The 17,131-nt window shown below is 35.7% G+C and overlaps 1 protein-coding gene across 3 annotated transcripts in view; it reads left to right on the forward strand.

Moving 5' to 3' along the window:
• LOC132923470 (uncharacterized) overlaps positions 1-15,823 on the forward strand; it is a 124,548-nt gene extending 108,725 nt beyond the window's left edge. For all 3 annotated transcript variants that reach the window (XM_060987490.1, XM_060987488.1, XM_060987489.1), the window contains 29 exons: positions 64-390; positions 476-790; positions 1,032-1,361; positions 1,427-2,044; positions 2,130-2,459; positions 2,894-3,226; positions 3,358-3,672; positions 3,759-4,034; positions 4,424-4,618; positions 4,685-5,038; positions 5,142-5,354; positions 5,776-5,973; positions 6,062-6,259; positions 6,335-6,697; positions 6,773-6,994; positions 7,174-7,365; positions 7,444-7,656; positions 7,758-7,946; positions 8,041-8,631; positions 8,705-8,893; positions 9,215-9,973; positions 10,122-10,490; positions 10,563-10,763; positions 11,279-11,527; positions 11,641-11,879; positions 12,058-12,328; positions 12,629-12,867; positions 13,794-13,983; positions 15,263-15,823. In XM_060987490.1, coding sequence (XP_060843473.1) covers positions 64-390; positions 476-790; positions 1,032-1,361; positions 1,427-2,044; positions 2,130-2,459; positions 2,894-3,226; positions 3,358-3,672; positions 3,759-4,034; positions 4,424-4,618; positions 4,685-5,038; positions 5,142-5,354; positions 5,776-5,973; positions 6,062-6,259; positions 6,335-6,697; positions 6,773-6,994; positions 7,174-7,365; positions 7,444-7,656; positions 7,758-7,946; positions 8,041-8,631; positions 8,705-8,893; positions 9,215-9,973; positions 10,122-10,490; positions 10,563-10,763; positions 11,279-11,527; positions 11,641-11,879; positions 12,058-12,328; positions 12,629-12,867; positions 13,794-13,983; positions 15,263-15,504 — 8,720 coding nt within the window. In that variant the 3' untranslated portion in view covers positions 15,505-15,823. The remainder of the gene's footprint in view (positions 1-63; positions 391-475; positions 791-1,031; positions 1,362-1,426; positions 2,045-2,129; positions 2,460-2,893; positions 3,227-3,357; positions 3,673-3,758; positions 4,035-4,423; positions 4,619-4,684; positions 5,039-5,141; positions 5,355-5,775; positions 5,974-6,061; positions 6,260-6,334; positions 6,698-6,772; positions 6,995-7,173; positions 7,366-7,443; positions 7,657-7,757; positions 7,947-8,040; positions 8,632-8,704; positions 8,894-9,214; positions 9,974-10,121; positions 10,491-10,562; positions 10,764-11,278; positions 11,528-11,640; positions 11,880-12,057; positions 12,329-12,628; positions 12,868-13,793; positions 13,984-15,262) is intronic.
• Positions 15,824-17,131: the final 1,308 nt, after the last annotated feature.

Raw genomic sequence — 17,131 nt, forward strand, 5'->3', positions numbered from 1 at the left:
ATAACATAGAAAACTGTATTAAATATATGAATTTCATTATTATTATTTTTTTTTTTTTTTTAGCGGAACCAATTCAAGAAATAATAAACCCTTGTAGACCATCGCCATGTGGTCCCAATGCATTATGTAAAGAACAAAATAATGCTGGTTCGTGTATTTGTCTACCAGAATATTATGGAAATCCTTACGAAGGATGTCGACCTGAATGTATGGTTAATACAGACTGTAATGCTAACAAAGCATGCATGGCAAACAAATGTAAAGATCCTTGCCCAGGAACTTGTGGCAGTAATGCTAAGTGTCAAACTATTAACCACATACCAATGTGTACATGTTTACCTGGTTATGTTGGAGATCCATTTAAATACTGTCAAATTATCCAACCACAACGTAAGTATAAGGAGTATAGCATTATAAGTTATAACAAAGAACAATTTTTGATTTAATTAAAAATTAAAACAATTTTTTTTTATAGAAGTTGAAATTGTACCGAGTTATCCATGTATTCCATCTCCATGTGGTCCAAATAGTTTTTGCAAAGAGAATAACGGACAAGCAATTTGCTCGTGCTTACCATCCTTTATAGGAACTCCGCCAGGGTGTAGACCCGAATGTGTCACCAACGCCGAATGTATGCAAAACAAAGCATGTATTAATCAAAAATGTATAGATCCTTGTCCAGGAACTTGTGGACAAAATGCGTATTGTCAAACAATAAACCATCATCCAATATGTAAATGTAGCCCTGGTTACACGGGTAATCCATCTACATACTGCTCCTTAATACAACGTAAGTCTGCCTAATAATAATAAAAAATTATTTCTGGAATTAAACTTTCAACTACACGATATTTACAATGACCGTCATAATTTTTAGCATATAACAATAAAAAAATAATAGATGCATCTTTTTCTAACCTAACCTTAAATAGGGATTTTTTCTACGTGATTTTTATACAATGAATTTCTTTAAACATTTTATGAAAAATATATTTTATACAATAAATAAATATTTTAAAATAATTTTTCAGATGTACCTCAAGACACACCTGTTGTTGTCAACCCTTGCTCGCCTTCGCCTTGTGGTCCTTACTCTGAATGTATAGCATATGGAAACTCTCCATCTTGTTCGTGCTCACCGACGTATGTTGGCAGCCCACCAAACTGTAGACCTGAATGCATTGTTCACGCCGAGTGTGCAAGTAATATGGCTTGCATGAGAGAAAAATGCAGGGATCCATGTCCAGGATCTTGTGGTTTAGGATCACAGTGCAATGTAATTAATCATGTACCAATTTGTACATGTCCAACTGGTTATACAGGGGATCCATTTGTCAGCTGTTATATAAAACCAAGCCCACGTAAGTCTACAATAATATTCTAGTAAATTTAATCATCAAAATTATAAATGTTTTTTTATATTTAGCGCCGAAGCCACAATACACAGACCCGTGTAATCCATCTCCATGTGGACCAAGTGCTACATGTAATAATGGAATTTGTTCATGTATACTCGGATATCAAGGGGATCCCTACCGTGGTTGTCGACCAGAATGTGTTTTGAATGAAGATTGTGTTAAAGACAAAGCATGTGTGAAAAATAAATGCGTTAATCCGTGTATAGGCACTTGTGGAAATAATGCTATTTGTGAAGTTTATAACCATATACCAATGTGCCATTGTCCATCTGGAATGACAGGAAATGCTTTTATCACATGTCACCAAATAGTATTACAAGAACCAGTGGTACGAAATCCATGTTCACCTTCGCCCTGTGGTCCAAATAGTCAATGTCGAGATGTGAACAATCAACCGATTTGTACATGCTTACCTACTTTCTTTGGTTACCCTCCAAATTGTCGACCTGAGTGTACAGTTAATTCGGATTGTTCTATGAGCACCGCTTGTTTAAATCAGCGGTGTAGAGACCCGTGTCCGGGAACTTGTGGCATGAGTGCAGAATGTCAAGTCATAAATCATAATGCAATATGTAGTTGTCCACTACATTTAACAGGAGATCCATTTTCGAAATGCTACTATCCAGGTAAATATATCATTAATCAACTTTAAGCATTTAGTACACTTTTAACATAGAATATACAATTATTATACACATTATTGTATTACAGTTATATCGAGACCACAACAAGATCCAATTAACCCATGCGTACCAAGTCCGTGTGGACCTTACTCGGAATGCCGTGTTACTTCAAACACTTACACGTGCACATGTTTACCAAACTACCAAGGTTCACCTCCTCAGTGCCGTCCAGAATGTATTTCAAATAGCGATTGTAGATATAATTTAGCATGTATCAATATGAAGTGCAAGGACCCGTGTATTGGTTCGTGTGGTTTAAATACTGAATGCCATGTTTATAACCATATACCTCAATGTACTTGTCTTCAAGGATTTGTTGGAAATCCTTTCATATCATGTCATATTCATCAAACACCGCGTAAGGATGATTTGTGTTTCTATCACACTGTCAATAATAATTTGTTTTTAATAACTAATTTGATCTACAACAGCAAACTCCGAAACTACGTCCATAATACTTTATTTTACGTTAAGATAATTTATTATAAGTTAGATTTTAAGTATAGATATATATTAGTCATAAGTATATGTTTAAATCTCCATATCTCAGCTAATAAAATTCAGCGTCGTCTCTAGTTTAGTTTTAGTTGAATATTTTGAATAATGGTTTGTAAGATTTTTAAGAAATGCATGCTTATAGATTGTTTTGCATGGTTTTATAAAATTATTGCACGATTATTATGTATTTGCATGGTAGTTATTTGTTTTATACCCAAGTATGAACGAATACCAACATCATACATAATATACTTAATTTTTTTTTACTCATAAAATACATTATCTAAATTATAGCTGTTCAACCAACACCAACATCACCGTCAGATCCTTGTTACCCCTCACCGTGTGGACCTAATGCTAGATGTCGTGTTGAGAACCAGAATGCCATTTGTGAATGTTTACCAGAATATCAAGGAAATCCGTATGAGTCTTGTAGACCAGAATGTCTTGTTAGTTCTGATTGTACCATGAACAAAGCTTGTATTAGAAATAAATGTCAAGATCCGTGTCCTGGCACATGTGGCATATCTGCTATATGTTTTGTATCAAATCATATACCAATATGTTCATGTCCAGAAAGTTTAACTGGTGATCCATTCCAAATGTGTCACCCAATACCAGTTAGAGGTAATAATTTCTTAAATTCCTAAGAATAATATTTGATCATTTTATCATTCTTTATTTTAACTTATTATATGTCCATATAATTATGATTTAATTTTTTGATTATTTAATTTTAATTTTTTATAATTGTTTAGATCCGGTTCCATCTGATCCGTGCGTCCCATCACCTTGTGGACCAAATACTCGTTGCCGCGTAATGAACGGTGCGGCTATTTGCGAATGTTTACAAGGATATGAAGGATCTCCGACAACTAGTGGATGCCGACCTGAATGTGTTATTAGCCCTGATTGTCCTCGTAACAGAGCTTGCGTGAACAATAAATGTGTCGACCCGTGTATTGGAGTATGTGGGTATGAAGCAATTTGTCAAACTATTAACCACAGCCCAGTCTGTTCCTGTCCACCGCCCACTATTGGAGATCCATTCGTTGAATGTAAACAACAACCAGGTAAATATCTTATAATTTTTCAGACTATGGTATTATTAATATAATTTATATACATTAAATATTTTAACTCGTTTATTATCTAACAGCTTTGCCAAGTGATCCATGTAACCCGTCTCCGTGCGGTAGCAATGGTCAATGTAGAGTAATTGGAAAAGTTGCATCTTGTGTTTATCCGGAGTGTATTATTAACCAAGACTGTCCAAGAGATAAGGCATGTTTCACACAGAAATGTCAAGACCCATGTCGAGATGTTTGTGGATTAAACGCTATTTGTCAAGTAGTAAATCACAATGCTTTATGTTCATGTCCTCCGGGATACTATGGAGAACCAAAACAACAATGTATAATACAACGATCACCAGGTAAAAAATACATGTCTAATGTATAAAAACTATATTTTTATTTTATTATTTAATTTCAAAAAAGATTTCAATTTATGTATACGCAAAAAAATAAAAACTTTATCGTTGCTTAAAAGCTTATATAAGAAATAACAGTCAAAAATAAGTAAAGCATATCTTATAAGTTATAATATAAAAACATAGTTTTACCTATGTGAATATTCTATTTTAAAAATTGATCTATTTTGATCTTTAAATATTTTACTGTAAACAACTTTTATAAGTAAACAAATATAAGTAGGTTTAATTTATATCAATATCTAATGTTTTGAATGCAAAAATATTCTTTACAATATTATCAAATATATGTCTGATTAGTGATTATTAATATTTGAATAATTATTTTATAGAACCCAAACCAGAATGTACTACTGATAGTGAATGTTCCAATGACAAAGCGTGTATAAATTATGTCTGTAAAAACCCATGTCAAGAATCACCAACTACTTGCGCGAGAAATGCATTATGCTACGTTCAGCAACACAGATCAGTGTGTGTGTGCAAAGATGGAATGACTGGAAATGCTCAAATACAATGTGTAGAAAGTAAGCTTTAATCAGCATAATATGTTTGGTTATAAATCTAAAAATAATTATAATATTTTTTCTCAGTTGGTTGTCGTGCTGATACCGATTGTCCACCAGAAAAATCATGTGTTAACGGAGATTGTATTGACCCATGTACTTACACCCATTGTGGTATTAACGCACTATGTCGAACTGATGGGTACCATAGAGCGCGATGTTATTGCCCTCCCGCGTATGAAGGAGATCCATTCGTAGAATGTAGAAGACCAGAATGCGTGGTCGATTCAGACTGTCCGTCAACATTAGCTTGCAGAAATCAACATTGTCAAAGTCCATGTGATTGTGCCCCAACTGCGCTATGTAACGTAGTAAACCATGTGGCCTCATGTAGATGTCCACCGGGTTACATAGGAAATCCTCATACGTCTTGTACCTTAAGTATGTATATTTAATAGCTTTTTATTTTCAACGTAGTATAATATATTGTTGATTTAGTCTTAGAACTTGCTCATCAAATACCTTTTTTTATTACTATTATTAGCTCCACTTGCTATTCCACCTCAGTGCACAATGGACTCCGACTGTGCTAGTAAATTGGCATGTTTCAATGGACAATGCAAAAATCCATGTTATGAAATAAAACCATGTGGACCGAATGCGGAGTGTATTGTAGTAGATACGTTACCTCACAGAACTATGTCATGCCAGTGTATTCCAGGTTATGTTGGTGATGCCGACATTCAATGTAAACTAGGTAATGAAAATTATTTTCAAAATAAATATAAATTTATAAATGTATTACTAACTAATTATTGTATACACGTATTTAAATTTCAGCTAATCACAATATAACCAAATAAAATAACATTACTAATTAATACTATATTTTATGTGATTTCAGATTAAAGCTGCTTATCTATTTCTTATAAAATATCCTCTAAAATATATCCATTTTTTTTAGTAACACATCAAAATTAATTTAAAAATATAATAAAATATAATTGTATGTGCAAACATGTTTTGTCAATCCCTTCTCTTCCATTAGCTTTCTTTCTGTTGTATATACATAATTTAAATAGATTGACTACATTTTTAACAATCTTTTTATTTTTACAGACCAAAATAATTATATTTATATTTATATTCATAATTTACTAAAGTGTGTTTTATTTTAGGTGCTCCGTCATCGGTAGGTTGTACCTCCAATGACGAATGTCAGCCAACAGATACATGCTTAAACCGCCAATGCGTTAATCCATGTACTGTATCCAACCCTTGTTCGTCTACTGCGCTGTGCACAATCAATAATCATAAAGCTGTTTGTAAATGTCCAGATGGTCTTTCTGGTGATCCATTCATTAGTTGTTACAAAGGTAAGGAAATTGACAATTACCGTGCTCGGTGAAACATCCATTATTTCAAATTTATGAAACTTGACTATATTTTTAAAAACTATTACAGTACCACTGGCTACACCAGAATGTACAACAGATTCTGAATGCCCAAGTTCTAAAATATGTGCCAACCAATTTTGCCAAGACCCATGTCAAATATCAAAACCATGTGACCCTACCGCTGAATGTGTTACAATTAACCACCGACCAATTTGTAATTGTCCAAATGGATGGGCAGGAAATCCTCAAATTCAGTGTTATAAACGTAAAATATATTATTCTGAAATTATCATTCTTAATGATAAATGATAACCATAATTTCTTTTTCTGTATGTTTCAGCGGGTTGCAAGACCGATAGCGATTGTGTTTATGATAAAGCATGCATTAACAGCAATTGTTTGAACCCGTGTTCTACTCAGAGTTGTGGTCACGGAGCTGATTGCATTGTACAAGCTCACAAAGCGCATTGCATCTGTCCAGCTGGTACACAAGGTTCACCAATGGTATCCTGCGTATCAGTAGTGTGCCAATATAATGAAGACTGTGCAGACCATGAAGCATGTGACAGATTAAACAGAAGATGTAGACCTGTATGTGAACAAGACACTTGTGCTGAGCAGGCAACATGCCTAGCCCAAGCTCACCAACCGACATGTACATGTCTGAATGGCTTCCAAGGAAATCCTTACATTGAATGCATTGGTAAGTTAAACAGAAATACCAGCGTTATAATTTAGTGTTTAATCAACTTTTATTTTTTGTTTTAATTTAATATAGAATCGAGAGTACCATCAATAACTCCAGAGTGCACAACTGATTCTGACTGTCCATCACAACATGCTTGTGTAAATCAGAGATGTCAAAACCCTTGTACTATTTCTGTTCTTTGTTCACCAGATCAAGAGTGTCATGTTCAAGACACAGTCCCATACAGAACTGTTATGTGTCAATGTAGATCAGACACTGTAGCCACCATTGATGGCCGCTGCAAACCAATAGGTAAACTTTTTGTACTTATACAACAATTTACATATCTGCTTATCAACTTATTTAAGTATCACAACTACCTATTCAATTTTTTTTAGCAACTAGTATTTATATTTGAACTTGTTTTACATTCCATTGCATGCTATTTTTCAAAAATAAAAAATATAATAATATACTAAAAAAATTTTTAGTTCCCATTACTCCTCAATGTAAAAGCGATCAAGAATGTCAATTATCAGAAAGATGTGTGAATCAAGGATGCATAGAAGCTTGTCGAATCGATCCATGTGGTATAAATGCACAATGCATCTCACAAAACCATCAAGCAGCGTGTTCATGTCCACCAGGATATACAGGCAACCCACACACAGAATGCTCACTTCGTAAGGATTAACAAAATATACCTTATACCTAATTATTGTTTATTTGTATTCGACTGCTAACGCTGTAAAAATTATTAGAACAATCGATACCAATACTGCCACCTTCGCCAGAATGTACGAAAAACGACGACTGTGCATCCGACAAAACATGTGTCAACCAAAGATGTATTAGTCCATGCACTTTAGGAGACAGTTGTGGCCGTGGATCATTCTGTCATACTCAAAACCACCAACCCGTTTGCAGATGTCCCAACGGTTATATCGGTGATCCTCGCATAGCGTGCACTCCGCGTAAGAAGAACTATATTTTTTATAATATATATATATATGTATATTATTTCTAAACAAATTACAATATAATATTTATCAATATTTGTATTTGACATTAATAGCATCATCAGTGCCAACTGTTGGATGTGTATCAAGCACTGATTGTAGTTCAGAAGAATCATGTATCAACAGATTGTGTGTGAATCCGTGCAATTGTGGACCCAACTCAGATTGTAAAGTTAATAATCACTATCCTAGTTGTATTTGTAAGCCAGGGTATTATGGAAATCCCCAACAAGGCTGCATAAAAAGTAAATAATTTTTTTTTAAATGTCAATAAAACTATACCAGCACAGTATAAGGGATTTATGATAGTAATAATAATATAACTTTAAATCATTTTAGTGGGATGTACTTCAGATGACCAATGTGCTTACGATAAACAATGTTATAACGGCGAATGTGTTCCACCGTGTTTATTGAGTGATCCTTGTGCACCGACTGCAAAATGTTATGGTGACAATCACCGGGCTGCATGCCAATGTCCGCCAGGTTACTTCGGAAATCCGTTCGAGAAATGTGAAAGAACTGAATGTACATACGACGTAGACTGTCCGTCAGATCGTATGTGCTTCGATCAACATTGTATCAATCCGTGCACAGAACATGGTACTCCGTGTGCATCAAACGCCATCTGCTCTGTCAGAAACCACGCCGCAACATGTAGATGCCCAGAAAACTTACCGATGGGAGATCCAAATACTTATTGTGAACGTTTACCGCCACCTCTGTTCGGCGAACCAGAATGCAAAATTGATGTTGACTGTGCCAGTCGTCTTGCATGTATCAAAGAAAAATGTGTGAATCCGTGTCAAGAAATTAAGCCATGTTCGAATAGTGCTATGTGCACGGTCTTGGACAGTGTACCAGTTAGAACAATGACGTGTACATGTTCCGAAGGATGGGTACTCGATGAAGGTGGCGAATGCAGACCAGGTTGGATTTCATCTTTAATGACTATGCATATTTTTTTCCAAACAAATGTTTAATATATATTTTTATTTTATAGTAATTGTTTCTTCACCACCTGGTTGTACTTCCAACGACGACTGTCCGTCAAATGAAGCATGTCTTAATAGACAATGCCGCAATCCTTGCAATTGTGGTACAAACGCCCAATGTTTTGTTCAAAATCATCATCCAGTTTGTTCTTGCTTGGAAGGTTACGATGGAAATCCAAACTTTGCTTGTAGAATAGGTATGTGTATTATACAAATGGCAGTTATTATTCACTTATTCGAACTGTATTATTATTTATTTCAATTCATACGGATATAAGATCGAGAAATGTATAGTTTTTAAGATTTCTGTAACTTAGGTGTTAAGCTTTTAAGATAGTTATGGGATGATCCTTTGTTTTTTACCTATGCAATGTCTAAATATCCTACCTTCCTCCCTACAAACCCATTACACTATCAGATATCAATATATAATCATGGGAAATACCAAAAAAAAATCCTTAAGTTTTAAATCGTAATATAATTCAACCTTTAATTAATCATAATTTTATTATTTTTAGTGGGATGTAAGAGAAATTCCGAATGTGAATCTGGCAAGGCCTGTATCAATGGTCATTGTCTAAATCCATGTATAGTAGAAGATCCATGTGGCCCGAATGCCGAATGTTTCACGGTCGCCAGTCGCCCCGAGTGTCGGTGTAAGAGTGGTTATCGTGGTAATCCATACGATAGATGTCTGGTGATTGGTTGCCACAGCAACAACGACTGTCCCAATGATCGATCGTGCATCAATGGGCAGTGCATCAATCCATGCGTGTATGAACACCCGTGTTCGTCACAAGCCGAGTGCAAAGTACAAAACCATTTCGCTCTGTGCCGTTGTCCTCCAGGAATGGTAGGAAATCCATATGTGGCCTGTAGACAGGAAGCACAACCTGAATGTAAAGAAGACGCCGACTGTCCATCGCTGTTGGCCTGCTTTGACAATGTGTGTCGTAACCCGTGCACCACACTGGAACCGTGCAAGCGGCCAGCCGAGTGCGTGGTGATCGATTCACTGCCGGTCAGGACCATGATTTGCGAATGTCCAAGCGGTTACGTAAGCAGCGGCAGTGGTACCTGCAAGATAACGCCACCGATGACGGCTGTAGCCTGTACCGCGGACACACAATGTCCATCGGACAGAGCTTGCCTGAACGGAAGGTGCATCGATCCTTGCAACTGCGGACCGAACTCCGAGTGTAGAGTGTGGGACCACAAGCCAGTTTGCTCTTGCCTGGCCGGATTTGACGGCAGCCCGGAGATCGACTGTTCGAGAGGTACAACTTCTTTGATAATTGTGACATGTGGTAAAACATTGTGCAATACCATTGATAGAAAGGAACACTTTGCTTTATACTTTGTTTAACCTGTTCCATCATGATCTTTCCTTGACTTCAAGTAAAAATAATTTTTCTTTACTTTTAGCCGGTTGTCGAAGCGAATCCGACTGTTCTGGTCAACACACCTGCGTCAACCGTATTTGTGTGGCCGTTTGCGCCGCGGACGGTAGCAGTTGTGGCACAGCATCCGAATGTTACGGCATCAACCATCAAGCCGTGTGCGAATGTCCACCCGGAATGGCCGGAAATCCGCAAATAGCCTGCGTGGTCGCCGGCTGTCGGTCAGACTCAGATTGTCCCAGCGACAAGGCATGCATAAACACCAAGTGTATCGATCCATGCACCAGAAATAATCCATGCGTCAAGCCAGCTGAGTGTACTGTGTACAACCACCGCACTGATTGCGCTTGTCCACCAGGTTATATCGGAAACGCCGGAACTACTTGCAAACAGAGTGCGTATTCAGACAATGACAGAGCGTTAAAGCTCGGAACAGGAATTAATTTTGAAAATTGTTTTTCTTTAGTCGAAGCTGGATGTCAAAGCGATTCCGATTGTCCATCTCAGACGGGTTGCATTAACAAACTATGCGTGAGCCCATGTGATGCTTCATCGCCATGTGGAATAAACTCGAAATGCAAAGTCCTCGACACCTTCCCGATAAGAACGATGACGTGCGAATGTCTACCGGGCACTCAAGGAAATGCAGCCATACGATGTGACGAAGGTAAAATGTTTTTTCAACGTCAATTTTCAATTATTTTAACATTGTAAAACTCTAACTAAGATCAAACTGATTAAATAAGTTCTAATTTAATTTAGTCTATTGACCTTCTGGAAAAAAAACTTATATAAGATAGCCAACATATATCTAAAATCAGGGCTTTATTTAAAGAAAAATATGACGTCTACATAATTTAACTATCAATATAAATGAAAAGATAAATTTTATGTTTATGATAAATACATAAATATAAAATAGTTAAAAATTATTTTTTGTTTGATGATATTCCATATATTTCGTTATGCCACCTTATGTTTTGTTAACCATCATGATTTTTTTTTTTTTTGTGATATTAGTGTATTGTAAATTTTTTGTTAATCGTTTTAACCCGTTTTAATTAAATTTAAAAATGTCAATTAATTGTTTATAATTTAATACGTTAACCCTATGTAGAAAATATTTTGTCATAGTATATTATGCTATAATATAATAATATATATGTATTTATTTTCTTTCAGTTTCAAAATGTCCAATTGACAAAGGCTACGTGAGAAACGATGATGGAGAATGCGTTTGTCCACCGGGCACAGCCCTGAACCAAGAAGACGAATGCCGTAGGTGCGTAGTCGAACTGGGATACAAGATCGATGAACGTGGCCATTGCGTGTGCGCTCTGGATAGAGGGTTGATCATTGACGAAAGAGGACGATGCATATGTCCGACCGAACACGGTTACAGTTTGAACATCTACGGACAATGTGTACCGAGTATGTAGACGAAAAATATGCTATGATTATAATAATTAAACCATTTTTTAAATTAATACTACCACCCCATTTTGTCTATTTACTTTATTGAAACTATGAAAAAAAATTTACAGAAAACACGACACAACTTAGGACGGACTTCCCGAGACCGGACATGGTTGTCACATGTTTGTCCGACGGAGTGCAAGTTGAAATCCATATTACAGAAAAAGGATTTAACGGAGTGCTTTACGTGAAGGGTCACAGTAAGAACGAACAGTGTAGAAGAGTCGTATCGATGGCGCCAGACTCGCCGCCCAGAACAGAAATATTCAAAGTCAACTTTGGAAACTGTGGACTTATACACATCAACGTGAGTTATAATAACGTTATGTGTTAATTTCTATTTTTCTTTTTTTTTTACTCGCGAGGGGATCATAATATCCAAATATTATGCGCAATTCATGTCACCGGCGATGAAAACTACTGCTCATATATAACTGTAGTCCTAATATTCCTATGCTAATGTTACAATTTCTTGCGTACAACAGGGCCAGGCCAGTTTTGTATTAGTTATACAGAAACATCCGAAATTGGTGACTTACAAAGCCCAAGCCTACCACATACGATGCGTGTACAACACCGGAGAACAGAACGTCACGCTCGGTTTTAACGTATCCATGTTGACTACAGCTGGTACGATAGCGAACACCGGACCGCCGCCTACGTGTCTGATGAAGATCGTTACGCACACTGGTCAAGAAATTGACTCAGCCGAAATCGGTGACAACTTAATGCTACAAGTGGACGTCCAGCCGTCGAGTAAGCATGAAAACGATTTATAAAATAATATGTTTAATAATCAATATCGGTCACACATTGTGTACCGACTATACCAATATAATAAAGTTGTTCAAGTTTTTAAGTTTAATTATAAAATACACTGCAACCATATACATATATAATGTTAATATTTATATAAATAATTATGATTTCCGATTAGCGTTTAAAAATATTCAAGACTTCTAATTAATGTTTAGACTCATGTGACGCACCCTTGTCACATTATTATTTTCGTTGCCAATCACAAATAACCTATAATGACCTATCCTTGTATTGTAGGCATCTACGGAGGATACGCCAGAAGCTGTGTGGCGAAAACGATCGAAGACAATGTCGAGAACGAGTACATTGTAACCGACGAGAATGGATGCGCGACCGACCCGACGATATTCGGCGAGTGGGACTACAACGCGGATACACAATCTCTGTTGGCCGGTTTCAATGCGTTCAAATTCCCAAGTTCCGACAACATACGATTCCAGTGTAACATACGCGTGTGCTTCGGCAAATGCCAACCGGTACGTACTACTAAAACTGTTAAGTGTAGGTATCATCATATATCTAATAAAAGATACGTATGTGACACTTAATAACTCACACTACTTGTTTGAAATTCGATTTATATACATCAACGTTTAAATAAAAAATCACATACTTAACAATTTACAGTGAAAAATTACAATTGTCATTTGAAAAAAATGTAATTAGTTTTGTCATAGGACTTCTAAGTTTCTGAAAATATAGTCTATATCGAGTCCATATAGTATATGCCTACATTAAAATTCAAAAACTAAAATTTGAATAAGTGCATAATTAAAAAAAAAATCGTGGAATGAGTATACACCTGCAATGTAATAAATTAAATTGTATACAATTAACAATACACGGTAAATCGTATGAAGACTGCGCCGGCCGCAGGCATAACGAGACAACGATGACGAATGTGCCTTCACAATCTATTCAATATTATCTATAGTCGCGTACCGACGATGTGGCTACATGGTAGGGCGAAACAATAACGATTTGTACACACGATCAGAAATCCCCACTGTCGTTATACGCGTCTAATAGGACTATATTAGGAGGTAGGTGTGTAGACACAATGCTTTGGTGCTTATAGTCATACCAAATTTTGATATCGTCGCACACGAACACCGACAAAAATCATGTCTAAATGTCTAATGTACCGTCAAGTCTTGATCTCAGTTTAGGAAAATTCTTTGTCCCAAATATTTATGTATTTCCCCTCACTGTTTTTTACGAACGCCATTTAATTTTTGTCTCGAGCACACATGGATTTAATAATTAGCAAATCTACGTAGCAAGAATAGTGTAAGGACAGATGATTTTTTTGCGACAAATGCAAAAGTTCCACCTTTTCTCATCCCTATAGCCCCTACGACAATACGTTTCTGCAGTGTTTTATAACTGTTGTTGTTTGCAGGTGAATTGCCGCGGATACAACGCGTTTGGAAGACGCAGGAGACGTGAGATATCTAAAAATAACAACGAACCAGACGACGATGCACTCGAGTCCATCCAGCGAGGACAGCTGAGAGAAGAGATCACAATCGAGTCGAACGCCATTTTAACGTTCGAACGCAGGGAAGAACGACTGATGGATCCGACTGAAGGTAAGTTGTACAATTATTGCATTTGGCTATATAAAATGCATTACCTATACTGTAATGTCAATATATATATATATATACGTCATCGTTGACCGTTTTGCGGATCAAAAGCACGTCGACGGTTTTATTTCTGAAAAAACGGATTTGTCGCTCTCGCACGCGCGCGTTTTTCCTCGCCTAATAAACCAATTCGGTTGACGTCATCGACGACGACGAGCGTTTTGCTATCCGATTACGTCTGACCCACTATCGTTCACTTTTACTTTCCCCGGCCTGGCCTATTACTCGTGCAGGACGTAGGTAATAATAATAATAATATGTATATATCATTGTATTCGTAACTCATAGATTAGCTGGTGCCGCAATTTTTTCTCGGCTTAATAAAGAAGACCAAAATATTATTACAATTTTCTTACATATTATATAGATACACCACCTAATTATAGTCGAATTGTAATAATAATAAAATAATATGAGGAATAATATTCCGGACCAGTTGTATACCGTTTTAAACTGAAATATCTGTGTTATTTCAGTATTTAATTTTAGAGCACACATAGTCAAAATACGTATATTGCGATTTTTCGGTTGTAACAGTTGGCAGCGACTTTGCTCACTTTTTCCGAGAATGTCGGTAGATCTCGATTAAAGTTTATTGTTGAGAATAATATTCAACGGGCCGTTGGAAATATTATTACAACATTCTAAAAATAAATAAAAACTTGTAATCTAATGTTTACCATTTACCTATGCATATCACTATATCAGCACAACCTAAAAACAATATTCTTCGACCGGTAATCATCAATATATGAAGATGGACCTTACATAAACTATTAAATATTGATAATTTTGGTAATGAAAAAAAAATGGGTCACGATCATTTTTTATGCTGTAGGTCCCTGCAATTAAATAAGTCTACGTACGCTTTTATGTATTAAAGAACGACCCACATACCTATACCTTTATAAGATACCTTTATCAATAATTAATAAATATATATTTTATTACCGGTTTTTATAGGATACATATATTATACGTACCTACATATTAAACAGATACAACCCGCACATTTATCTCTAGAAAGACATATTCCTTTAGATCATCATTTATTTTCCGTTAAAGAATCGTGGGTCGGGCTAATAGATATCATTGGTAAACATTGTGGGAGGGTGGAATGTACCACGAACTTTTATCTTGCAACGATAACGCAATGACACTTAAATTTATTTTTAAACTCTTGTACTAAAATTTTTCGTTTTGTCGCCCCTCCCCTTTTTAGCTCCGATTATTCAACCCGCCGAGGACATTTGCGTGTCAGTCATCGGACTCATCGTGGCCCTCGTCATTACCGCCCTGCTCGCGCTGGTGGCCGTAGCCGTGGCTGTTTCGTGTTGGCTGATGGCCTACAGGCGAACGCCGAACGTCAACGGTCCACTGCCGCATCCGACTCAAGTGCCGAATCCGATGTTCATGAATCACGACCGGACGTCTTCCGAACCGTCGCCTGATTACCTGACATAATGAACACAACGAAGACTAAGACGACGACGATTTTTGTAATTCCGTCGTCGTTTACACAATTTACCTATAAATTTTATTATTTTACATAAAAAAAAATATATATTGTCATACCTTACCACCCCCTTCCCCGTATAACAGTCGGGTCGTAAGCGCCTAACACATTATATTATTATTATTATATTATTTGTATTATTTTATAAATACCTATACACTGTTTTACGACTGTTAATCGTTTGCCATGTTTTGCGCTCGACAAAAGTCTCACGGGCCTTTAATTAGCTGCAGACACTCGTCGTTCAGATTAAAAAAAAAACAATAATTATAAATGCATTTAAAAAGTACACGTCGTAGTAATGACACAATCTAATAGACTTTGGGTTGGGAAAAACGTAACAAAAAGAGTACCTATCTAATTGTAACGAATATATTATTATCCGATTAACGAGACGACGAGTGTTCCCCGATTAAAGGCCTTTCTGTGAACTAGACGCGATATAATTAGTCAAAACTACTCAATTAAAACGTAAATAATTATTTCTAACGTACATAATATTGTTATTTATGTTTTAATTGTTGTATGGACATCTCTTCCGAACGCTTACACTGCGAGTTTCGTAGCTCAATTAAATAGGTATCTCACGCACAAACGCAGTGTCATTATTGAAAAAAAAAATATATTATACATTTATTAGAATAATTACAATCCGATGACGTGTTGTGCGATAATTACATTTCTTCGATTAGGTAACGTTTGAAGTCGTAAGCTTTCGGAAGACTTGTTCAGTATTAGTTTTAAGGTATATAAGTGTGTGTGTGAGTGTGTGTGTGTGTGTGTAATATATTAGAATTAAATTTGTATAATCGTTTAACATTTTAATCGAATGTTGTGTATGAAAGTGTGATATATTATGAATAACTATTAATTTATTAACAAAATAAATAATTAAAAAAAAAAAAATTAACTTCCTAAATAAACATATTATTTTCAGTCATTAGAAAATTGTTAAAAATGACTAATTTTATATACATATATATTACTCCTACTTAAATCAAAACTGTTTAGTATTCTTTTCAAGTCATTAATTAACAAATTTAGGCTCTAGAATAAATTTATATATTATTGTAACTAGCTGTAAGTACCATTTAAGATTGTCTTTTATTGAAATAAAATACTATAACATTTTAACTTAATATTTCGGTATTGCATTTTACAAACATTGTGTAACAGTTATTTTTTTTTATTAGAAATTTAAAATTAGATATTTAGAATTCAATACTGTGTGATAATATTATGAAAATAATAATTAAACGAAATATTATGCTTTTTTAAAAACGTTTTGTTAATCATTTTTGTCGCTTTGTCATCAGATCCTGACATTGCAGACACACAGCCACACAGGATAACGTGGTAAAGGGGAGAAAGGAATAAGCAAATAGAGCAAGGTTAGGTAGCTAACCAACTAGGTACCAATAATTGCACGACAATAGCGGAAAGCACCAATATTATTTATATTTTAAAAAATAAATAACATAATTTATAAAATAACTTTATTTTGTTGGTGGCTTAGATTACAGAGGGTGCCTGCAGAACACCCATAGCCCCCCCCTTGAATCCGTGCCTGGCCAA

Source organism: Rhopalosiphum padi, chromosome 2 (genome assembly GCF_020882245.1).
Source record: "Rhopalosiphum padi isolate XX-2018 chromosome 2, ASM2088224v1, whole genome shotgun sequence".
NCBI classification, from domain to species: domain Eukaryota; kingdom Metazoa; phylum Arthropoda; class Insecta; order Hemiptera; family Aphididae; genus Rhopalosiphum; species Rhopalosiphum padi.